At 41.0% G+C, this 25924-nt stretch overlaps 2 protein-coding genes across 6 annotated transcripts in view; one reads left to right on the forward strand and one right to left on the reverse strand.

The window, feature by feature from the left end:
* The window catches only part of LOC126377730 (transcription factor EB), a 146019-nt gene extending 128245 nt beyond the window's left edge, over nucleotides 1-17774 (forward strand). For all 5 annotated transcript variants that reach the window (XM_050025532.1, XM_050025535.1, XM_050025533.1 and 2 more), the window contains 12 exons: nucleotides 848-950; nucleotides 3389-3499; nucleotides 4617-4718; nucleotides 5146-5271; nucleotides 5601-5757; nucleotides 6095-6336; nucleotides 6878-7015; nucleotides 7574-7688; nucleotides 8673-8821; nucleotides 10190-10304; nucleotides 11380-11508; nucleotides 12096-17774. In XM_050025532.1, coding sequence (XP_049881489.1) covers nucleotides 848-950; nucleotides 3389-3499; nucleotides 4617-4718; nucleotides 5146-5271; nucleotides 5601-5757; nucleotides 6095-6336; nucleotides 6878-7015; nucleotides 7574-7688; nucleotides 8673-8821; nucleotides 10190-10304; nucleotides 11380-11508; nucleotides 12096-12244 — 1636 coding nt within the window. In that variant the 3' untranslated portion in view covers nucleotides 12245-17774. The remainder of the gene's footprint in view (nucleotides 1-847; nucleotides 951-3388; nucleotides 3500-4616; nucleotides 4719-5145; nucleotides 5272-5600; nucleotides 5758-6094; nucleotides 6337-6877; nucleotides 7016-7573; nucleotides 7689-8672; nucleotides 8822-10189; nucleotides 10305-11379; nucleotides 11509-12095) is intronic.
* Nucleotides 17775-19708: 1934 nt separating this feature from the next.
* On the reverse strand, nucleotides 19709-25641 carry LOC126377961 (phospholipid scramblase 2-like). The gene is made up of 6 exons (XM_050025995.1): nucleotides 25501-25641; nucleotides 23552-23772; nucleotides 22657-22798; nucleotides 21915-22026; nucleotides 20658-20793; nucleotides 19709-19808 (listed from the first exon to the last, which is right to left on the reverse strand). The coding sequence occupies exons 1-6, from the start codon at nucleotides 25639-25641 to the stop codon at nucleotides 19709-19711; spliced, it is 852 nt and encodes a 283-aa protein (XP_049881952.1).
* Between the last annotated feature and the right edge of the window lie 283 nt (nucleotides 25642-25924).

The raw sequence follows: 25924 nt of genomic DNA on the forward strand, positions 1-25924 counted from the left end.
CGCGCGGTTTCTACATCGGTTATTAAACGAATTTTTTTGACCGCGAATGCTGCTGAGCTGAGCCTTTTGGACAACTTATCAATATGAGGACTCCATTGCAACTTAGCGTCCAAAGTAATTCCCAAAAATACAGCAGTATCCGTGAGGTCCAATTCCTTATTTTTTACAATAATAGAATCGAGGGGCCTACTAACATTCGATAACGTAAAATAAACATATTTTGTTTTATTTTCATTAAGTAGCAGGTTGTTTACAGTAAACCAATCCACTACCTCTGAAATGGCGTTGTTTACATCGTCAAAGGAATCTTGTCGTCTCTTTACTTTAAAAAGTAAGGAGGTATCATTTGCAAACAGCACCACCTCATGTTTTACAAGACTAGGTAGGTCGTTTATGTAAACTAGGAATAGAAATGGACCTAGAATTGAGCCCTGCGGGACGCCTATAGTGACGTTAGATCCACACGATCTGCAGCCATGCACATCAACCCTCTGAACGCGGCCACTAAGGTATGACTCCAAAAGAGCGATGGCATTATCAGTTATTCCATAGTGACGAAGTTTCGCGATCAAGATATCATGACAAACGCAATCGAAGGCTTTGGAAAGGTCGCAAAAGACACCACACATACCAATTTTTACCTTTCTACCTTGAAAATTTCGGAATGCTCCATACAAACTTCTACCCCCCATTTTAGGGAAGTGGGGGGGGTTGGAAAGAGACAAAAGATAGCCTATGTCACTTTCCATCCCTTCAACTTTCACCACTTATAAAATCATGTCAATACATTGTACAAGTTTGTATGTATGTACAAATCAGTCTAACTCATGTATCTCTATTGTTGCAGCCCGCCTACATTCAAGACGCTGACCCCGACGTCGCGTACGCAGCTCAAGCAACAGTTGATGCGAGAACATGCGCAAGAGCAATTGCGCAGGGAATCTTTACAGGTGAGCTTTATATAAAACTTTTCGTTCATTTATTAACGGCCTCTGTTTCCTCCAGTTCATCCAGTGTTTGAGTGTTGGGTCCACGATCCGGAGGTCGGTTCGAATCCCGGTGGGGCATATCACAAAAATCACTGTATGATCCCTAGTTTGGTTAGGACATTACAGGCTGATCACCTGATTGTCCGAAAGTAAGATGATCCGTGTTTCGGAAGGTAGGTTAAGCCGTTGGTCCTGGTAACTACTTTTTTATTATTTATTTATAATCAAAATTACATACATATACACTTATAGAAGAGCTCGGTGGCGCAGCGGTTAACGCGCTCGGTCTGCGATCGTTGAAGTTAAGCAACTTTCGCTAAGGCCGGTCATAGGATGGGTGACCACAAAAAAAAGTTTTCATCTCGAGCTCCTTCGTGCTTCGGAAGGCACGTTAAGCCGTTGGTCCCGGCTGCATTAGCAGTAGTTAATAACCATCGATTGGCACTGGGCCCGCGTGATGGTTTAAGGCCCGATCTCCCTATCCATCCATAGGGAAGGCCCGTGCCCCAGCAGTGGGGACGTTAATGGGCTGATGATGATGACACTTACTGAGGAAAATAAGTGGTCCCATGCATTCCTATCTTCTGTACAGTCATTAACCTTATAAAAAATACCTTAATAATAAGACAAATGTGTACCTATAGTAAAACAATCATATTAACATACCGGTTTATATTTGTGCAATCGATTGTATGGAATAGTAAGTATGTAAATATATAACCAGTTTGATTGAGTGTATGTCTGTCACTAGTTTGCATGATGTTTAATTCGTATTTTGTTGTCGTAGAAACCGACAAAGGGTTATTCTTGTGTACTGAATATACCAGTCCCACCAGATTGACTTCTCACCACACAATTCATCGTAGTTTGTCTTTAGGACTTCGTCTCCAATCGTCGCCGACGTCGCTAACCGACGCATCTGACATTTTTGGCGAATCTGATTTCCACCCTTTGCTATTGTCAATAAGACTCAAATTATTTTAGCAAAAAAATGCAGATACGTCAGTTTGCAAAGCCACCGACGAAATGTACGGTCACGAGCATTACTATGTATACACTTTGGTACCATGTCACATTAACTTTTTAGACAAACTGAACTGTAAGTCTCACTAAATGTCAAATGTGTTAGTGCGACAGAGTCCTAAAGTGGGTACATTATATTACTCATGACTGTACCTAGCTGCAAATTGTCAGATTGCATGTTGTGGCTCACTCTTGTTAACAGTCTTGCTGTTGTTTCTTTTTTGCCATAACATATTGCACATTTGCCACAAATGACATTAACTACTAGGCCGGACAAATGGGGAGCGCTGAAGGCTCTCACCCGGTACAAAATTCGAGACAACAAGCCTGAGGGTGCCCTTTTGGACAGTTTCTTCTTCTATCGTGTGGGTTGTAAGGTGGATCACCAACATCATCAACCCTGGTATCAGGGTTACTATTGAGCCGTCATAGGCCCCTGACATGGCTCATGTAACGACTACGTACTTACATCAGTAAGTAGTAATCGTGACCAACGGCTTAACGTGCCTTCCGAAGCACGGATCGTCGTACTTTCGGACAATCAGGTGATCAGCCTGTAATGGTCTAACCAAACTAGGGATCACAAAGCGATTTTTGTAGTATGTCCCCACCGGGATTCGAACCCAGGACCTCCGGATCGTGAGCCCAACGCTCAACCACTGGACCTGACATGGCTCATGTAACGACTATATACTTACATCAGCGTAGTTGGCCAGTCATACCGGCAACTGGACTCTATTATTCTCGTGTCCGACACACTCTTGACCCTATTGACATTCAAAAAGTGCACAGAATGTCCTTTGAAAAATAATCCGTTCAGAGTTTTGCACTTCTTCCAAAAACGATTTAATTAAAGTTGATCACGTTCCGTTTTGAAAGTATTTCGTACAGTTTTTGGTTTTCATCCAAAAAAAAATCGTATTTCGAATATAAATTGCTCAAAGGTGCTACTACATGACATAATTCAAGATCCACACACAGATTTTGCAAGGCTGAGGGGAAGACAATGCCATCATCTCCCTAGCATTATCCCGTTTCTCACGGGGTCCGCTTACCTAACCTGAAGATTTGACAGGTCCGGTTTTTAACAGAAGCAACTGCCTGTCTGACCTTCCAATTCGCGAAGGGAAAGCCAGTCCAATACACGTTAGGTCACATACCTCTGAAAATGCATTTCTCGGGAATGTGGGTTTCCTCAGGATGTTTACCTTCACCGCTGAGCACGTAATAATCATTTATGATCCAAACATGAATTCGAAAATAAATTCGGCTATCATTGGTTTAGGCCTGCGACCTCAAAGTGAGAGGCAAGCGTTCTACCAACTGGTCTGCCATGGTACAAAAACCTCCTAATATTTTGTTTTTTCTCTGCCCAGGCACAACAAGCAGGGAACTCCAAAGAACATGGCGAGGAGAAGAAGAAGTCATCTCCATCGGAAGTGCCGCGGATCACGCCACACGTGGAACTGCCGCCACAGGTGCTACAGGTACGTCACCCACTGTCCACTGGTGGGCATAGATATAACTGTGTTCTAAGGTTTCTTCCTCCACTCAGCCTCAGCTGAGCATTTTGGTATTTAACTTGACATTTACGTCCTCGACTTGAGGACTGTACTCACTGGAGTCGACCATATCATACTGCCATACTGAAAATGGCGTCTTGCCTTACTGGAGTAAACTCGAGGTAGGAGGTTGACGCGCCGTCTAATCGTGGTATTAATAAACTAATCTCAGCTTTGAGACTGCCCTCAAGATCATGTCAATGTGACAGTTATAGAAAAACAGGGACTTGAGCATGATCTTGAGGGCAGTCTCAAAGCTGAGATTAGTTTATTAATACCACCCTAAGCGTGGTATTAGTAAACTAATCTCACCACCCTAAGCGTGGTATTAGTAAACTAATCTCAGCTTTGAGACTGCCTTCAAAATCATGTCAATGTGATAGTTCTTATAGAAAAACAGGGACTTGAGCATGATCTTGAGGGCAGTCTCAGCTTTGAGACTGCCCTCAAAATCATGTCAATGTGACAGTTATAGAAAAACAGGGACTTAAGCATGATCTTGAGGGCAGTCTCAGCTGAGATTAGTTTGTTAATACCACCCTAAGAATACCGATTTTGAGCTGAGTTCGAGAAAGATCTTGAAGTCGCCTCAACTGTGAACGGAGTCGAGGTTCGAGTTAACATCTTAGAATACGAGTGAAAGTAATTAATGGAGAAAATGAATAGAGACTTTGCGCTGATTTCAAAAGCCCTAAAGTTCGGGTAGCTTAGTTTTTATCTTGGCAGACGTTTTATACTTTATTCTGCAGTTGGGTAAAATTCCACATAAGGGGAGTGTCAATTGTCACAATGTTTTGCAACTGGGATAACCCCTCTGGGGGAAACCCCCCCAAAAGGCAACATTGAATGAATACCTCAAAAAATAACAATATTGCTATTTGACATTCGTTGACATTTCGCACTTACTTTTATACGCGCAAATGTGAAATTGCAATATTGCTACTTAGATGAATTGCTTCGATGTATCCCTTTGAGATCTCCAGTTTAAATTTCAATGGTCTTTTTCGGTCTTTTAGTAAAAATGTAAAAAATGTGTTTCCAGGTGCGAACAGTTCTGGAGAATCCCACCAGGTATCACGTGATACAGAAGCAGAAGAACCAAGTGCGGCAGTACCTCAGCGAATCTTTCCAACCACAGACACAGGTTAGTATCACCATAGAATAAGGAATACTGCCACTGTCCGCTCCCCACCAGCGGCTGAGGTCGGTTTACCTCACCCCCGGTCTTAGTTTAGTGGCACTTAAGTCTATTTAAGCTATTAAGGAGTAAGCGAGCGCACGCGGAATGGCATCTAATAACCAAAAAATGATTTATGTTTCCGTTTCACTATAATGGTGAAGTAGGGTTCTGTAACAGTGTCCTAGCGGCCCCCAGGTCGGAAGCAGCCAGGGCAATGTACAAACTTGTAGAAATATTTGTTAAACGTGGATTGTCAGTCGCAAACCTTTGTCTTTAAACACAAATCTGTGAATACTCAGAGGGTGGCATATTATAATAAAATTAAAGGAAAAAAAAAAACAAAAAATGAATCTAGCAACCCTTTCTAAGCCAATGACCCTTATTGTTCCAGGTGAACCAATCCCGCGGCGCGCCGCAATCGGCTCCCGAGCTGCGCGCGCGCTCCTCATCGCCGGAGCGCGCGTCCTGCAGCCAGTACAGCCCCAATCTCTGCTCCGTGCCTGCCACGCATTCTGAGGTATAGCATAACATAGCATAGCATAACATAAGCTCACGCCTGTAATCACCGGGCGGACAAAACCACATGAAATCAAGTTGTAGCCATAGAATTACAACAGCAGTGCACACGATGCGCTATATATATGGTTTTGGTGGTGGTATATATGGTGTAGGCTCACAATGGGGGCCACTTTAATATATTTTAGCCATAAGTTGTTAAGAACACACGATAATAATTAAATTTTTGTTTGCCCGGCGTGTGCTTTTACCTTTGTATTTTGAAGCTATGCATGCCTTGTTTTGTGCATTGTAACACTGCGACTTATAAGTTCTCCATTCTCCTTCCAGGCGGACGAGTTCCTGGAAGACATCCTGTCCCTGGACAGCAGTGCGGGCGTGTCCTCGTCGGGTCCGCCGTCGGCCGCCAGCTCCGTGGCCGGCGACTGCGCAGGACTCACTGAAGCCATCGCCAAAGACCGCCAGAAGAAGGATAACCATAATATGAGTGAGTAGCATCACCAGGGTAACTGCTTCTATGGTCAACTCCAATCTTGGTGGCGACATACCACGAAATCTTTGTGATTCATAGTGTGGTTAGGACATTGCAGGGTGTTCAGCTGATGGTCCATAAGTAAGATGATTCGTGCTTCGGAGGGCTTGTTAAGGAGTCATTATATGAGTTATGTCAGGGGCCATTGGCGACTCAATAATAACTCTGACTCTAGGGTTGATGGGGTTGGTCATTCACCACACAACCCACACGATATAAGTCGAGTATGTTCCATACCCTGTGTGTTTTATAAAAGAATGCTGATGAATGAACCTAATTTCTCAATTTCCAGTTGAACGTCGTCGCCGGTTCAATATAAACGACCGAATCAAAGAATTAGGGACGCTGCTCCCCAAAACCAACGATCCATTTTACGAAGTGATAAGGGACGTTCGACCAAACAAAGGGACGATATTGAAGAGTAGTGTGGACTATATCAAGTGCTTGAGGGACGAAGTGAACCGGTTGAAACAAAGTGAACAGAGAAGAAAACAGATTGAGCTGCATAATAGGAAGCTTATGTTGAGAATACAGGTGAGGACTTGTGTTGATTGGTGTTCTGAGTGTTGAAATTTATTTTGTGCAGGATGTTGCTGATTGTGGTAAAAATCGGACCTGTCAAATTTTCAGGTTACATAAGCACCAAGATTTGACAGGTCCAGTGCATCTCTAATCATCATCATCTTATAAACGTCAAATGTCCGGCTTTTATTCCCGTTTATAAGGCTAGGGATCTCCGCAGCCGTCATCATTAACATCATTTGATGATGATGTTGTTGATGGCCCAGTTTTAGCTATGCATTTAGTTAATTAAAAAAAACTTCCCCTAGTTTGATTACTTAGGACATTACAGGCTGATCACCTGATTGTCCGTTGTCCGAAAGTAAGATGATCCATGCTTCGGAAGGCACGTTAAGACGTTGGTCCCGGTTGCTACTTACTGATGCAAGTAAATAGTCGTTACATGAGCCATGTCAGGGGCCTTTGGCGGCTCAATAGTAACGCTGACACCAGGGTTGATGAGGTTGGTACTCCACCTCACAACCCATACGATAGAAGACCATAAACATTTCAGGAACTAGAGCGTCTGGCTCGCTTGCACGGTGTGCCACTGTCCAGCAGCGAGGGCTGGTCGTCACCTCACACGGACACCGACTCCGGAGTTGAAACTGCCGGGTCGGAGCCGCACGCGTCGCCGGCGAGACTCGCTCCGGTTAGTAGTTGTTTATGACAGAATAAGCTTTATTATTTCTCCTACGATTTTCTTAAAACTAATCATTTCATTGCAAGGGTAGACAATATTGTAAGGGAAGGGAGAGTCGGTACGCCAATGTAGGATGGAAGGGGCAAGTCACAAGGACCGTAACCTGGTACCTGAAAGAGGGCAGCTACTGTCAGTACTATTCAGTACATGTCATGGGCCTTTGGCGGCTCAATAATAACTCTGACACCAGAGCTGATGAGGTTGGTAATCCATCTCACAACCCACAGGATAGAAGAAGATTCACAGGCGGAGGATAGGAGTCCTAGTACGGTTTTGAAGTAGAGTACTCTGGGCGCCATCACGCTCGCGTCAGACAGAGTACTGCGGGGCAGAAGGCAAGAGGGAAACTACTACTCTATTTTTTTTCGATAAAAGTAGCATGGAGAATGCTACACCGACAAAAGCGTGGCTCTTAAATTAGTGATGAAAAATGACATTCAACAAACTCCATAAAGTCTCCCAAACAAAAACTTTTTTCTTTTTTTTTAAACTCTTTCTCCCCAACAGGAGCTGGTCCTCCCGAAGACTGAGCCGCCGCCCCTCATGGAGCTGGGCGAGCCTCCTCCTGACCTCTTGCGAGACATGCCCTCTAACGAGTGCCTCTCAGCCTTGGATGCTTTAGGTAAATATCCTCCCTGGTTCTCAAGTCCATAATGTGACTTACAACTTGCATTGTAATGCCACGGGTTCGAATCCTGGCTGAGGCTCTACAATATTGCGCCAATGACACACCCTGGACACTTCATACAAAACCCTCTCTGTGGTTATGTGTTTTGTCCAAAAAATGCTAATGAATGAACCTGATTTTACTCAATAATAACCCTGACACCAGATTTGATGAGGTTGGTAATCCACGATATCACGATAGAAAAAGAAGACTGCAGTTTGTGGTCAAACGTGTACGTAAAGTAATCCATAAGCACAGCCCGGACACTTCATACAAAACACCTCGTTTTACAGACACCACACATTGAGGTTATCGTACACGCGCATCTGTGTGTGTGTCGTCTGACGCCAATAAGCTTGAAGACTAAAGTAAGACCGAGGGGGGTGAGGTAAACCTAGTTACTCAGACGCTGGTGGGGAGCGGAGAGTTGCCGTTTTCTAAGTAGTATTCCTTATTCTAAGCCTGCACTAACACAGTTGTCTCGACCATTATAGACGGCGATACGGCTCACCTATCACGTTGGTCTAACAGGAAGCTCGGTGAGGTGTGACCACTATTGGGATATTAGTCGTGAGCGTATGTCATGTGTTATGTTATGATGAGTTTGAGGAGCTCGGTGGCGCAGCGGAAAACGCGCTCCGTCTGCGTTTGTTGAAGTTAAGCAACTTTCGCAAAGGCCGGTCATTGGATGGGTGACCACAAAAAAAAAAGTTTTCATCTCGAGCTCTTCCGTGTTTCGGAAGACACGTTAAGCCGTTGGTCCCGGTACATTAGCAGTCGTTAATAACCACCAATCCGCACTGAGCCCGCGTGATAGTTTAAGGCTCGATCTCCCTATCCATCCATAGGGAAGGCCCGTGCCCCAGCAGTGGGGACGTTAATGTGCTGATGAGTATGTTGAGTTTAGTAACAAAATAACTGATATTCCTGTTTTTATAGGACTGAGTCCTAAATCCTTTTCAGATGGTCTCAAGCTAGGGTCGTGTTCGCCGCTGTCCCGCGACGAAGGCCTATCTCTCGGGTGCCTGGAGCCCGACCTGTGCCTCGACCCGCCGTCGGAGCCCCTGTTCACGCACAAGGATATTAAGGTATTTGTGAGTTCGTTATTTTTATGGATATGTCGTGGCCTTAATATGTGCACCCCTGATGCCGGGCAGCAGCGGTATCAGTACTGGTTCGAGGCCGAGGAAATGGATTCTGGTAGGGCTCTAGCTAGAACATCACCGATTGAGAAATTGGTCGGTGTACTGCGGAACGGAAGGCGATTGGGCAAGCACCGTTCTACACGCCCTATCTATGGAGTAATGGCGACTACTCCACCGACAAGAGCGCAGCTCTTAAATAAAGAGAGAGAGAGTCGTGGCCAGATCTTAGAATTAATCATTCCTTTATGTGTTCGATCGTTTCATGAAATAGAATATCACTCGTTAGCCACATCATGATGTAGGGTGGATTTGTGATATAGACTGATGATTACAATACAATACACTTAAAAATAAAATAAGGTAATTATGATTATTAAAAGCTTGTTGGGTAAGTAGTAGTAGATACCAATGTAAGTCATGGCAGTTGAATTAAGTATTTCAGTTGGCACTCAGACGTCACACACACAGTAGCAAATCTAGATAATGTCAATGTGTAGTGTCTGTGTAAAACGAGGTTGTTAAGTATAAAAAAAATTCTTTCCTAAAAGACACCAGATTCTGCAATTGTGCAAATGAGGATTGGCTTCTAGTTAGGAGTGTTGAGATTGATGAATCCAAATGCTCCTCACCCGACTGATGAAATGAAGGAACAGACCTGCTTATGGTCTTCGGACCGATTGCAAGTGGTCAAAAAAAAATAGGAAAAAAAAAGTATATAATGTCCGGGGTATGTCCATAGTCTCTGCTTACCCCGGCGGGAAATAGGCGTGAGTTGATATACAGGGGGGCCCAGAAGTTCAGGTTCAAAATGAAAAATCTGATAGAGGGAGTCATTGACTACCAGAACCACCCCCATGTATATTCAGCGAAAATTTACGGTTTAGGAGATATGGCTCATTTCGTATATTTTTCTACTCTTTTTTTTTTCTTTTTTTTTCTTTTTTACTTCAGTAAAGTAAGGTAGAAAATCTAAAAACCTGTATATTATGTATGTGTGTTATGTTAATAACCGGGTACCGGGTGAGAGCCTTCAGCGCTCCCCATTTGTCCGGCCAAGTAGTTAATGCCATCTGCGGCAAATCTACAATAAGTCACGTCAAAAAAAAAACAAATCAAATCAAATATACCTTATTGCACACAACATACAAAACAAAACACAAATGATGATAGATACAGTACAATCTGGCGGCCTTATTGAAAAAAGCTTGGCTTTTTACCGACTTCAAAGAAAGGAGGAGGTTCTCAATTCGACCGTATTTTTTATTTTTTTTATATGTCAATATATTAATAACATTTGTGTGTTCATTGCAGATGCGACTATCCCCGTCCCCAGGCGCGCTGCTGCACGGCGACAGCGACGCGGTGCTCAACCTGGCGCAGATAGAAGACCTCATGGATGACGACTCACACAACCCCGTCACCACTGGTACTTTTTTAAGTTATTGCATAGCTTCTATCGCGGGCCTTGAGCTTGGAGACCGAATCCAGAAATTCCGTAACGAAAGTAACCTAACACCCCCCCCCCCCCACTCCGACCGGCACAGCAGTGATACTTTTTAGTTCTGCCATCTATCGATGAATAGCAGAACCCTTCCTATTTTCTTCAGCTTCACTCTAGGTCTTAAGTTATTGTCAATAAAATTGCTATTCAAAATTCTAGATTAGGTAAATTAAATTCATCTTTTTTGGGGTTATGTATACGTTCCGATCGGCGTGGGTTGAAAATCAGTGTTGCCCTCTGGGTAAATTTTCACTGAACCCTGGCCTTTAGTGGTGAACTGCGGCACCCATATACCTTTATGTTTTCTAACTAAATATTAATGTTATGTGTGTATATTTTAATGTTTTAAATGTATATGTGTGTCGTAGATTTTACCTAAATAAACTTTTTTATTATTATTATTACGTTTTACAATAAAATACCAGATAATATTTTAAATTTGTCAGAGAATAAATTTAAAGCTCATGTGAAGCTTACTTTATGTAAAAAAGCTTATTATAAGATTAATGATTACCTAAATGATAAAAATGTCTGGTATTGAATGTGTTCCTCTAGTTATTAAATAACTTGTAATTTATACCCTCATTGATATAAAAGATGTGTTGCTGTTGCAGTTTCTTGTCATTTCTCCTCAGCCATAACACCTTGCGAAATGACGTAAATTTAAAAATGTTACATTGACCTTCAACAAGTTTATCTCCTGTAACCCTGACACCAGGGTTGATGAGGCTAGTATTCCACCTCACAACCCACACGATAAGAAGAAGAACAAGTTTATCCATGATAATTCATCATCATCATCAATTTAAGAGCCACGCTCTTGTCGGTGTAGCATTTTCCATTCCAGTCTATCAAAGGCCAATTCCTTGACTTCCCTATAAGACACGACGTTAACCTTTTCTTTAATCTGTTCCATGTAAGCTCTTCTTGGACTTCCCCTTCCATGATAATTACGTAGATTAAATGATTCTGATTTCTGATTATACGTATTGCATTGCAGGAGACCCGATGCTGTGCTCATCGCCGACCTCCCAGCTGTGCCTGAGCGACGTGGTGGCGGACGCGGCTGATGCCAACATATCCGCCATGCTGCATGATGACAACGGGTCCTACTCGCAACACGCACCAGGTACACACATGAGCAATATCATGTACCCACTTTAGAACCCCGTCGCACTACCATATTTGACATTTAATGCGACTTAATTTGTCAATTTTTTTTTGACCTGACTTATTGTAGATTTGCCGCAGGTGGCATTTACTACTTGGCCGGAAAAATTTGGAGTGCTGAAGGCTCTCACCCGGTGCAACGTTTTTAGACAACAGGCCTGAGGGTGCCCAGTTGGGCGCGAACCTCTGCTCAGGGCGTCGTCTGAGAGGAAAAATATTTGAAAGAATTAATCGACCCTAGTGGGTCGATAGCGATTGAGGGAAGTCGTCGACCACGCCGGCGGGGTCGGTATCGGGGTCCTGAAGTGTTTGGTGTCGCGAGCTGATTGGCTGCCTCTATGGCTAGAGTATTCGGATCGTCGGGATCGGGCCTTCGGACGCCGATACTTTTCAGTACCGTCCCTAAGTGGGATGTATTCGGAAGCCGCAACTACCAGGGGATTTGGGTGGTGCGGAGCAGAATCGAAAAAACGTTTTGAAGCTAAAGCGTCCTCTGCCCCTTAATAGAAGAAGACTATCAAAATAACCTATTTGCTTTTGTTCCAGGTTCCTCTTCGCTCATGTCAGATGGCGGCATGGGTCTGCCCGCGCTGGACTCCTGCCTGCCCGCCTTGCTACTCGGCGCACATCATGTGCCTCACTCGCCACACTCGCACCCCAGGAACCACTGCTTCGACATGGACTTGGGGGCTTAGTGGAGCAGACCAGTGGAGTTTAGAGGTTCGTGGAGTGGATATTCAAGGTAGAGAGGTGTAAAAGGGAGTTTGATGTAGATACCGTTTTGTAAAGAAAATGGTGGAAGTGCAAACTTTAAGGTAGAAAGTTGAGTACCTATTTACCTCCTAAATTCGCATGCTTATATTTAGCGGATCATGTAATACTTAGAACATAAAACCTACAAACTGTTGAAACCATGAATGTTACGTGAATATATGATTGTATTTGAAAAAACTTGAAGGAAGTCATACAAAAAATAAAAAGTTAAGTACCTACCTATAGAAGATCATAACACACATATTGAAAGACAAAATTGTAATTTATTTTCATTCTAAAATCTACTACCACTTCGGAATGTGTTATGGCTATGACGAGGAGTAGAAAGCACGAAAAAAGGTTGAAAAGTGAGGAGGGACGGAGGACGTAAAGAACAATTGAGGATTTTATAAGGAACCATAAAAAAGGTTATCAAAATGTAAACTTAATTGATATAAGAATTATAGAGGTCGACTTGCAAACGAAACTAAGACGTTGAGTAGGAGGCGGTAAACTTGTAAACAAAAGATAATATAAACTTGTAAACACAGAGCTGTCCTTGTAAAAGAAAAGGTAAACTTGTAATTCGAACGATAAGTTAAATGGAGACTTAAGTAGAGATTTTAAAGTAGTATTTTCAAAATAATTTCACCAGTTTTATAAATAATATTAATATAAGTGATTCGACAATAATAGTTTGAATAACATAAGCTCACGACTGTAATCCCAATTGGGGTAGTCAGTGAATTCATTACAAGATGAATTTAGTACCCTTATCTTTCCGAGATTTCTGTTAAACCAACGTGATAGGTGGTGAGCCGTATCGCCGTCTATAATGGTCTAGCCAACTGTGTTAGTGAAAACTGCACTTAAGGTAAATTAATAACTCATTGGTAAAGTCTAAAACCGGAGTTTGAACCGGCCACCCATACCACCCACTCTTCCATACCTTCTGTCAAACCAACTCGCATGTGTGCTTAATAGTTTGCGTGATTCATAAACCTACTATGTCCTAGTCGAAAATCCATTAGAAGTCCTCATAATCTCCCGGCAATTCGCCCATATAATGGCCCATCATGTTTAACCCTTTCACGGACAGAGATAATGGGTCATTGATGGTTCATAGTTGGTAATATGACACCTTGGAATCGGAACGTCATTAGACGTTCTGTCCTTGAAAGTGTTAAAAAAAAAACTCTTTCGCTTTCTCGGTTTTGTACGGCACGGTAAGGGCAGCTGAACGCCTCCTATGTTTCGTCCTTACTCAAACTGTCTGAGTATCAATCCGGATACTATGAAAGATCTCTTTATTATAAAACAGTACGTGAGTTTAAAAAAAAAGACGTAAGTATAAATAAATTATCGAATATCTTTTTAAATTAATCGGATGTATGAACAAAGAACAACACGGGAAAGGAGTTGACATATAACAGACAGGCAGTCGCTTCTGTAAAAACCGGACCTGTCAAATCTTCAGGTTAGGTAAGCGGGCCCTGTATTTTAAATAATTTTATCTAGTTTGTCTGTGTTCATTATTGGATTTTAGCACAATACTAGCAAAATTATTCACTAAACGTAACTAAGGTATCTGATATACACATCTCACTTACACTTAGGCTTTAGAACGAGTGTGAAAGAGATAGGCGTAGTCTCTTAGTTCTTTACTTGACTTAAAGCGACGTTATGATTGTGACTTTAAAAAAAAACTATTATTGAATCCCAGTCTGTGAACAACTGGATTTTACTAAATTAAAAAAAAAATAGATAAAATATGAATAACATTTTATATATTAAAAAAAAACTAGAAATCCACTACTGGCTTCGTCAAAAAATAATTATTATTTTAAACTAGCGACCCGCCCCGGCTTCGCTCGGGTACAATGCTGAGGAAAAAATGAAATTATTTACGACATCACATTAAAAACCTCAAAAATAACAGTATTTCTCCACTTTTAATGGATTTTATTATACATATAAACCTTCCTCTTGAATCACTCTATCTATTAAAAAAAACCGCATCAAAATCCGTTGCGTAGTTTTAAAGATGTAAACGTACATAGGGATATAGGGACAGAAAAATCGACTTTGTTTTATACTATGTAGTGATAAATACAATATCGGTACCTAACAAAGGAATGGGGCATTATATTTTATCTTGCTTAACACTAATGCACAAGAACATCTTCCTTTTTTAAATTCGATAAAAAATAAAAAGATCTAAGTGCCAAGAAAACTTAACATAAGCACATGACTATGCCTCAATTGGGGCTGTCAGAGGTACATCCATTGCACGATACACTAAGTACCCACACCTCACCGAGCTTTCTGTTAGACCAACGTGATAGGTGAGCCGTATCGCCGTCTGTAATGGTCGAGACAAGTGTGTTGGTGGAAACTGCACTTGAGCAAGTCCGATACCAGGGTACGAACCGGCCGAGAGAAATGATATTCTTATATACAACTTACATTCTTACAAGTAACATCTCTGAGAACAATTTTATTTTTAAATTGTATTTAAATTTTATGGAATATTTTAAATTAAGTGTTTCTTAAATTTAAAAATCCAGTTGTTCATATAAATAAAACCAAAGAGATCACTTACATTTCGATTAAAAATACCATTAAATTACCATTTTATTAAAAATTAAACATCTTTTTTGTACTTAATTGAGAATATATGAGGAATATTATAAAAAAAATATTTTCAAAAGATTATTACAAGCGGTATAAACACATTTTGCTAATTTGTTCCCTTGTTTTAGAGATGCAAAAGTTCTTAAAAATATTTTAAGATTTTATAAAAAAAATCAGGAATTTATTCCGACTCACTCCTTCAATTGCGGTTACCTACATGTTGAAATGTAACATTAAATTCATCCTAAAACGGGACACAGACACCACTTCACAATAGAGTATGGAGCATACTCCACCACACTACTGCTCCTCATATATTTTCGTCAAGTATATACTTTCCTACCTAGTTAAGTATTTTTGTTTAGAATATTCGTGATAATTTTGTTACCAGCTCATTGTAATTTTATCGTTATTAGTATTTATATACATTTTAGATAAAGAAATCATTGTTCTAAGTGGTCTTACTATCGCACTGTCCAATCAACGTGTTAGAAGTTTTATCAATGTACCGATTTTTTTGAAAAAGTGAAAACTGTAATATATTTTTAGAACAAATATTTATAGAAAAAAAATATAGAAAATTATATTGTATTTATGTAAATTTATTTATAAAAGCAGCTAATTTTATAATATATTATATTAAACTTAAAACTGGTGCTAATTAATAAGTAAACACGAATATAAAAATCAATTATTATTATGACATATTTTTTATAAAGTGCTTTTTGAAAGAGGTGCTCAATGACTATTCTTCTCAAATAAGAGTGATACATAAATAACTTATAGGCACAGGCCTCCCATAAGAACGTATTCTGGGGTTTACTCCACCACGCTACTCCACTGCGGGTTGGTGGAGAAAAACTTAATGTTCTAATGCCATTTTGTGCGATCCGACTTATTGATTTAAATTAACAGAAGATTATCACACTTTGTCCAGCGTTACCCACTTGTCCGGTCAAGTAGCGAACGGCATCCGAGGCAAGTGTTGCAAGTCGCAATTTGCATCTCCAATGGAGCAAGTATAAAATATTACACACTCCTGCGATTATTATCACATTACATTTTATTGAAAAAAGAAACTGGGATATTCTAACTAAAAGGACCACAAAGTTTTAACTAAATATTATAATGTACAGAGAAATGTGATAAAATATATTTTTAGACATATATTTATTGTTACATCGTATTTTGTAGCTGTTTCGTAAAGTGCCTTGCTTCATAGATTAAAGTCGCGAAGCTTCTTTATTTTTGTGAGAATATGTAAATAAATGAATAATTAAATATTATTAATTTTTAGATTTGTTGAAATCTAACACTGGTTAAGGATACACGATATATCTGTTAAGATTGTGATGAATTTATATGATATTTTCTGTAATAATTTTTACAGTTTGCGTCAAAATTTACACGAAATATATACCTCGAAAAATGTTATTTTTTAGAAAAATTTACATCAGCGCTACGACGTCGTTGATTAAGATGAATATCGTATAAAACCGAACAAAATGTAGATTTATTATTTTTAATAAATAATTATGATATTGTATTATTTTAAGTTTAAATGAAACAGTGAGCGTAGTGAATTGAAATAGATTTTATTATTTTTAATAACAATAATAAAATTAGTTTTGTTGTTATTATTATTATTGTGAGCTTGTGCGGTGTGGTTGTATTTCGCTCGAAATTAAAAAAAATAAAAAGTACATTTTAGAAACTGCCTCTTTTAATACTATCTGCTTTAAAAAATATGTAAAATAAAAATATGTACACACACATCACACAGCCGTTCGCAATATTTTTAATTTTACAAAATATTTTTTTAATTAAACTTGAAACTTTATTTTTATTTTAGTTATAAATTAATTTCATTATAAATGTTTTAATGTATTTTATTATAGACCCAAATCGTTTATTTTATTGTTAGTTAAATTAAAACTGCTTAGATCGTGATATTATTATTATTACATTAATAATAAGACCGAGGTGCCTTATAATATTTAACTGAAAGATATATTATGACATTTATGTCAGATGCAATAAAAAATAAATGTATTAGGGGTTTAAAGACATTCAATCATTATTGATAGTGTAAGGTCGATTGAGGATAAAAACTACCTATTTCTACCATCAGGTGTCGCTACTGTTGTGTTCTGAAATTTTGACAGTTCGCCATACCATTTGAGTAAACAAATATATTGTTTTGTGCGCAGCGTTTAACAGCAAAATCATAGTGTTATATTTATTCCCTAAAGATCGGAAAGAAGAAAACATAGAAAAAAATATTTTCTATCAAAACTGTCTTTTTGCAATTGATATCTGTTTTGTTTTCGTAACTCATCCTTCAGACGGGACACACTCGTTGCTCCACATTTTATAGCAATTTTTGTATTTTAACTGGACAGTATAGAGAACTGTCAAAATTTTAAAACACTTACAGTGCTGCCACCTACATTTGAGCTTCGTTTTTATTCCCAAAATCAGTGTTTAAATTCTGTTAACATTATATATATTTTCTAAACGCTATTCCATTATGCAAATAATGAAATATCGTCCTATTACGAAACAAATTAATTTCACATACAACTGGTTTAATAATGGTTATTGTTTTTAATAACATAGAATTCAATGTTTTTTTTTTTCGTTATATTCTGCTAAACAGACCTGTGTTGCGGCCTGTCATTCCTAAAAATATTGTCAATCGCAATTGACCGTCTATTAACCCCTCATCGAGCGAACACAAGCACAAACGTAGAATGATTGTTATTTAATATTGTATGAGATTATAAAGCTATATTGTTGAAGTACAAAAAGTGAATAACAACAAAATTTACTTGAATATCATTGTCGTTTTATTGTTTTCCTTATCTCATCCGCAATGCTGTAGACATGACATGTCGCGGCGACACAGAATATAAATACAACGGACACACTGCCTCCCACCGAGTCTTTCTCACCGCGACAGAGATTATCTGTCTCTTTCTGTGCAGTACTGTGAGAGAGTGACGGGTGACGTATGTCGAGGCGAGAAAGAGTCGCGCGCTTACGGTGCTAAGCCTGCTTGGTTTAACGTCGCGTTCGCAAGACTAGTGCGAGAAATCGCACTTGCAGTTCGATAGATGAGTCAAACGCCCAGGCTTAGCACGCCCTTCTTTGCCCGTAGTCCTACGAGTAGTACCATGGGGTTTTTTTTTGCCCGTGGTTCTTTCAGTAGGACTGTAATATAAATATTAATATTTTGTATGGGCAATGGTCCTACTAATCGAATAGTACAGTCAACGTCAATATTATGAGAGAAAATAAAATATAATAAGTTTTTTCTGTTTTATCTGGTAATAAGGCGTAGATTAGTGGAATCACCAAGGTAAATACAGTAAAACTAGGAAAAAGGTGGTCTTATTATTCCTAGTTGAACTGCGGGCAATATTACTTGTCCTTAGTCCTACTGATAGAACCATGGGAAAAAAATACCCATGGTACCACTAGTAGGCCTACGTAGTAGGACCACGGGCAAAGTAACTAGCACGCTATGTAAGCGCGACGCGATGCGACTGGAGATAAAATAACGTCCTTGGTACACACGACTGCCGGGACATCCGCGATTTTTTCAAGATGTCGCGCTCCAAAGGAATATCTTATTATTGTATATTGCCTAAAGAAAAGCCAACAAAAAGAAAAAAAGATGCCAAAGCACATAAGAAACGAGAAAACTATCAATTAGTGTGAAATTATGTGACACACTTTTCATATTCATGTCGCGACCAAAGTCGATTGGCCTAAAGGTCTATGTAACCAGGCCAAAAAATTCCGACCAAAGTCGATGCGTGAACGAGGAACCTTTTTTTTTGTTTTGGTTTTCCCCGAAGGGTAAGGCAAAGGGAACTATGCCCATACAGCCATGTCTTACGTATTCTTTTTCTTGATGATTAATGAAATGTTGAAAGGTGATGATGATGAAACCTAAGCCCCCACCCTCGGAGTAGACTCCTACTCCGAACCCCGAACGAATTAACTCAAAAGTCCGCATAAACTTTCGAGTTATGAAGCGGCTTCCTGGCACGAAGCGAAAATAGGCAGATACACTTTGTTTATTGAATACTCCGATATAATAACACTCGCGAATGTCTTCCGACTAACTTAATGCGATCATTAACCACAAAACACCACTTCGTATTAATTATTTAGATTATTCAATTGTAGCGACATAGTAAATATTATACTATAAGTATAGCATATTAATCGCGTATCTGTATTCCGATGTCTTAACGGGTCGGCAGTCTTAGCCCGGCCGCCTGTACTGTGTGTAATACGTGCGCTACCTAACTCAATACAGTGAACTGATATCAGGAAGAGTGCTTTCATTTATTCTCCCGAACTAAAGAACTGAACATATAACTGAACACAATAAATCTGGCCATCCAACACAAAACAATGAAGAAAGCAACTGTCCCGTTCCCGTTTCCCGCCAAAAAGCCGAACGAGGAACCTTAACTCGTCTGTCAAATTTGACAACACTCGTTTTGACATTTACTCGCTCTACTAGCGCCGTTAGCGTGCTAGGCCTGCTGCCGGGTCTGCGTGATAACCGCGCCGCCCGCGCCACGAATTATATCGAGCGCTTCGACCAATTAAACGATACGAATGCTATCTACGTAGATAGACATCAAGCGGTTATTGGTCGAAGGCTTCGGTTGTGCAGAGCCTACTGGTCACGCTTCGTATATCGCTTTAAATAAAACAACTCGTGTAAGTATAGCGAGTGTAATGTTGGTGGATCAGACGTCATAGTACATGTAGTCAAGCAACAAAGCAGTAGCCAGCAGTAGAGCCTTCTCCTCCGCTGTCATCGACTTCTCCAGAAACGTTATGCCGAACCTGGCGAGATGGAAAAAAGAACTACAATATTGGACCATATATTTTTTCAATTATTCATGGTGATGAGGAGCTCGGTGGCGCAGCGGTAAACGCGCTCGGTCTGCGATTGTTGAAGTTAAGCAACTTTCGCAAAGGCCGGTCATAGGATGGGTGACCACAAAAAAAAGTTTTCATCTCGAGGTCCTCCGTGCTTCGGAAGGCACCTTAAGGTGTTGGTCCCGGCTGCATTAGCAGTCGTTAATAACCACCAATCCGCACTGGGCCCGCGTGGTGGTTTAAGGCCCGATCTCCCTGTCCATCTATAGGGAACGCCCGTGCCCCAGCAGTGGGGACGTTAATGGGCTGATGATGATGATATTTTTTAAATTATTCAATTATATTTAATATAATATATTATTAATATTATATAAAATATTGTTATAAACATTTATGCTATATTTGTTACAATATTTTATGTATTTTTCTGTGTCGAGGTTTTTCTTGCAGCTACTTTTCCTCGGCTGTTACAGGTTGAGAACTGACATGACTCACGAGTTTGTGATAACGGCTTCTGTGGGCCAGTGGTTGAGCGCTAGGCTCACCAGGAGGTCCCGGGTTCGAATCCCTATTGGGACATCCCTTATTAGGACATTAAAGGCTGATCACCTGATTGTCCAAAAGTAAGATGATACACAGACACTACACATTGACGTTATCGTACACGCGCATCTGTGTATGTGACGTCCGACGCCCATACGATTGAAGACTAAAGTAAGATCGAGGGGGTGAGGTAAACCTAGCTCAGCCGCTGGTGGAGGGCGTAGAGTTGCCGTTCTATACGTAGTATTATTTCTAAGTCTGTCAACTCACTTGTCGGTAATAGGCGCCAGGAAGAGGGCGTGCATCATCCCCTCCCAGCGTTTGTTGGTGGCTGCCACCAGCGTGCCGTCAGGTCTGACTATCTGGAACTGTACATCTTGGAAGCAGCTGATCGTGATGCGAGGACCTGGAAGATTCCCATAGCGTCACGCCTACATCCCCGAAGGTGTATGGTATACAGAGTGTTATACATTGTTTTAAGTTTACGCGGTTATTTTCATAATTAAAACACATAATAACGGGTTCTTACCGCGTTTGAAATAGGGATATGACAAGCAGGGATTTGATAGGGACACGCGGCAAAGAAAGAGGGTAGACAGATATGTCTGCCCGTAGAAAATTATGGATCTACCTACTCCACTCCAATCTCCAGTGTCGAAATATCGGGAGTCTCATATCCCTATTTCAAACGCGGTAAGAACCCGTTATTATGTGTTTTAATTATACAGAGTGTTAGTTAATGTGGTCCTGTGGTACATGGTGCTTCTCATTCGGGTAACGCCAGTTCGAATTCCGCTACCAGACTTGCACCAATGAGTATTAATTTATCTGAAGTTCAGTTTTCACTAACACAGTTGGCTCGACCATTATAGATGGCGATACGGCTCACCACCTATCACGTTGGTCTTACAGAAAGCTTGGTGGGGTGTGGGTACTTAGTTCCTCTTGCAATGAATGTACAGTCAGAAGCAAATAGTTAGTGACAGTAAATGTATACATATAGTTAGCAACATCCAGAATGTCCAATAATTAGGGACATTCAAGGTGGCCGTACAGATAGTAACACTTTTAAGTGACCAAAAACATCGGCACAACCTGCGTGTTCAAAAAGTTGGCACAACCTAATCGTCCAGATTCGCGAGACGCTTACAATGTCAAATAGTTCGGCTCAATTATGTCGTCGTAAATATGACAACACTCACTGCGCCATTGGTATCTAAGCAGTCAAGATGTTCAAAAATATGTGGACGTTTAGATTGTTGCCAACTTTTTAAACACGCAGATCGTGCCGATGTTTTTGGTCTCTTAAAGTGTTATTATCTATACGGCCACCTTGAACGTCCCTAATTATTGGACGTTCTGGATGTTGCTAACTATATGTATGATACACTATTTGCTTCTGACTGTACCTTTGACTACGTCATTTGGTATATATCGTGAGCTTATGTTATGTTATGATCAGATAGATGATTTTGAGATAGTTTCCTTTGGGAGCACCTAAATCCTTTTTTTATTTGACCAACTCACCATGCACTTCAAACACGTCCGCACCAGTGATGTCTCGCACCATATACAGTGGCTTCACAGCCGTCCACTGCTGGATCACGCTGCCAATTAGTCTGTCAGGTGGCGAGAATATCTATGGGAGAAGGAACAGATTTATAATCGTGAAATTTGAGCATCATTTTCATTCTTCTATCGTGCGGATTACTATAATGTGATGTTAGATGATTCCCTGCTTCGGAGGGGACTTAAAGCCGTTGTTTTCGGCTATTAGCCGTAAAAAACATGCGGAGTATGCTCCATACTACCTTCAGTAGATTAAGGGGAGGCCAGCAATAGGACGTATATACGCTGTTTATGTTAAATGTTTCCCTGCTGTGTTTAAGGAGTCGCCATACTGTGAATGTGGCCACCCGGATCAAACCATATCTCACATAGTGAACGAGTGTCCTCTACACCGGTTCCCAGGTGGCATAGTCGAGCATTGTGTGACGGATGCGGCAGAGACTTGGTTATGGGAGCTTAAGCTGGATATATGATCCACGCAGGATATTTTATTTTTGTCTGCCATACGCAATAGTAGTTAAATGATTTCTGATCTCATATCCTCACCTGCCCGTGCTTCGGAAGGCACGTTAAGCCGTTGGTCCCGGCTGCATTAGCAGTCGTTAATAATGGTTTAAGGCCCGATCTCCCTATTCATCCATAGGGAAGGCCCGTGCCCCAGCAGTGGGGACGTTAATGAGCTGATGATGATGATCCTCACCTGCAGCCTTTGTAGCTGGCACGGCAGCACCCTGGTGGTGAAGGCGTAAGGTCTGCTGATCCTGATGACCTCGCTGCCCATCCCGTTGAGCACATGCAGCTGCAATGGCCGCAGCCCATAACAGAAGTAGCCCACCCACCAACTGCTTGAAAACCCACCACTACATTTTAACAAATATCGTTTACTTTGAATACAATGATTATTGAGCCTCCGTGGTCTAGTGGTTAGATCTGGAGGTCCGGGTTCGATTCCCGATGGGGACATTGTCGAAATCACTTTGTGAGACTGTCCTTTGTTTGATAAGGACTTTTCAGGATTGAATCACCTGATTGTACGAAAAAGTAAGATGATTCCGTGCTTCGGAGGGCACGTTAAGCCGTTGGTCCCGGCTATTGGCCGTAAAAACACCTCTACCAACCCGCAGTGGAGCAGCGTGGTGGAGTATGCTCCATACCCCCTCCGGTTGATTGAGGGGAGGCCTGTGCCCAGCTGTGGGACGTATATAGGCTGTTTATGTTTTTATGTACAATGATTATAAAGATTTTCAAATACACGGCTTTAGTGACATCGTAACGAGTACTGAGGGGGCTGACTATGGGTTAATATCAAGTGGAATTTTCCAACGCAAAAATCATGACTTTTTCTGTAAGTTTAACTTGATATTAACCCATAATCAGCCTCCTTAGTTACGATGTCACTTACATCCCATACAAGTAGCCGTACAGGTATGTACGGGTGTTAGTAACACCGTAAGGAAGACCGAGAAGGATGATTCAGAGTGTGATATTGAGTTGAGATCAAGTGGAACATTCGTAGGGAGCGGAGAGTTGCCGTTCTATACGTAGTATTCATTGGAATATAGTGTTACACTAACGAAAGAAATCGAAACAGTAACCTGTTCTCCTCCTCGATGGTATAGACGAGGTTCTGGTCGGGAGTTCTGACGAAGAACTGATTCTTCTTCCCCCTTAGGAAGAGGACTCCCTTGACCCGTAGCCTCCTTGTCACTTGCAGTCGGTCTACCGTGGCCAGGTCGTCCAGGTGGTCTTCCGCGAGTGGTTGCTTGTCTATTACTGGTTCTGGCTGGTGATAGGATTGAGAGAAGTGTTCGGTGTGCTGATTTATGTCTTTTAAGGGTTCTTACAGGCGAACTGCAAGTTGTGAACTCGGTGGCAGCCGTCGACGCATTGACAGTAGCCTCTTCCGTTCAAAACTTGCAGTTCGTCTGTAAGAACCCTAAGAGTTCGCTTCACGGCATACCACGGCTATCTTAGACTCACTCATCACCAGCCCATTAACGTCCCCACTGCAGGGGCACGGGCCTTCCCTATGGATGGATAGGGAGATCGGGCCTTAAACCACCACGCGGGCCCAATGCGGATTGGTGGTTATTAACGACTGTTAATGCAGCCGGGACCAACGGCTTAACGTGCCTTCCGAAGCACGGATGAGCTCGAGATGAAAACTATTTTTTGTGGTCACTCATCCTATGACCGGCCTTTGCGAAAGTTGCTTAACTTCAACAATCGCAGACCGAGCGCGTTTACCGCTGCGCTACCGAGCTCCTTAGACTCACTATTTAGAAGAATTTCAAAAAAATATACCTATTTTCTTGTTTCATACTTTTTAGAGCGTCGTTTTCCCGTAGTCAGGTTTTAGTTTTTAAACGTGTATTTTTATTGAAGTTGTACCTGTGTACTAGGTTCAAAATAAATGATGAAATTCTGATTACTATACGTCTTTAGATAGATCTAAAACTAAACAAAAATCACAAGTAGTAGTGAGTAGTAGTAGTGTATTTGTATTGTATTGTATTGTAAAAATCATAAAAAAATTCTTTCTTCTATTTAACTTCATCATCATCAGCCGTACGACGCCCACTGCTGGGCATAGGCCTCCCCCAAGGATCTCCACGACGATCGGTCCTGCGCTGCCCGCATCCAGCGGCTTCCCGCGACCTTCACCAGATCGTCGGTCCACCTTGTAGCGGGCCTACCCACTGAGCGTCGTCCGACACGTGGTCGCCATTCCAGAACCTTTCCGCCCCATCGGCCATCGGTTCTCCTCGCTATGTGTCCTGCCCACTGCCACTTCAGCTTTGCAATTCTCCGAGCTATGTCGGTGACTTTAGTTCTCCTGCGGATCTCCTCATTTCTGATTCGATCGAGCAGGGAAATACCGAGCATAGCTCTCTCCATTGCCCGCTGAGCGACACCTATTTAACTTAACTTATTATTCTATTTAACTTATTTATAAATTTTATTCAAGAAAAACAATAAATAAGTCTGACATTTTACCACGTTTTTCTATGACGTCACAGTGTGCTTTTTCCAAGCTTTTTCATACAAATTCCTTAGTAATTTCGCGTTTTAATGTTTAATAAAAAGTAACTGATTTGACTAGTTGGAAACTAGCCTATAGCCTACTGTATTTTTGTATGTAGAATAGAATAGAATAGAAATAGTTTATTATGAAAGGACGCCACACACAAAAAGAAAGACAACAATATCATATCTTATTTCCACTAAAACAATTGCAAAAAAGCAAGAAGGATGTTAGTCGAAATGATCATAAGGTGGTGGTGGACGTCCTGAGATAAAAGGGCCTCACTCAGCACAAGTCGCGGCGCGAACCACGACGCTGATATTATGTGGACCCTATTGGGTGACGCACGCATGTAATATTTAAAAAGATATTTTAATTTCAAAATTAATCAATCTTCTTCTATCGTGTGGGTTGTGAGGTGGATTACCAACTCTGGTGTCAGGGTTACTAGTGAGCCGCATAAGGCCCCAATCAATAAAATGATTATCAATTAATCAATGTAACCCAGTTTTACCGTACCTTGACTAAAACCTCAGTTTCTGGTGAAGACTCAACAGCTGGTTCTTGAGGTGTCAGCGTGGGCTGGACATCTTTGACCTCCGTATCAACTTCAGAGTAAGCTGGCTGAATACTCGGGACCATAGGAATTGGAGTCGCCATATCTAGTTCCTTCTATCTCTCTAATAAATGTTAACTTTAATCATACCACTAGGTGACTAGGTATTTCTACAAAAAAAAGGTGTAAAATGTTCGTTTTGACGCTGTCTCTCTCTCTGACAGCGTTTTGTTTTTTTAATTGGTATTCTGAGGCGGTAAGTGTACAGGTAACATAAGACCTCTTTCTAACAGAACATGACATAACTTCGCAACTATATCTCTATTGGTAGTCAGAGGTACACCCATCACAAGATAAACTATGTACCCACACCTCACCGAGCTTTCT

The sequence above is a fragment of the Pectinophora gossypiella genome, chromosome 24, assembly GCF_024362695.1.
Source record: "Pectinophora gossypiella chromosome 24, ilPecGoss1.1, whole genome shotgun sequence".
NCBI classification, from domain to species: domain Eukaryota; kingdom Metazoa; phylum Arthropoda; class Insecta; order Lepidoptera; family Gelechiidae; genus Pectinophora; species Pectinophora gossypiella.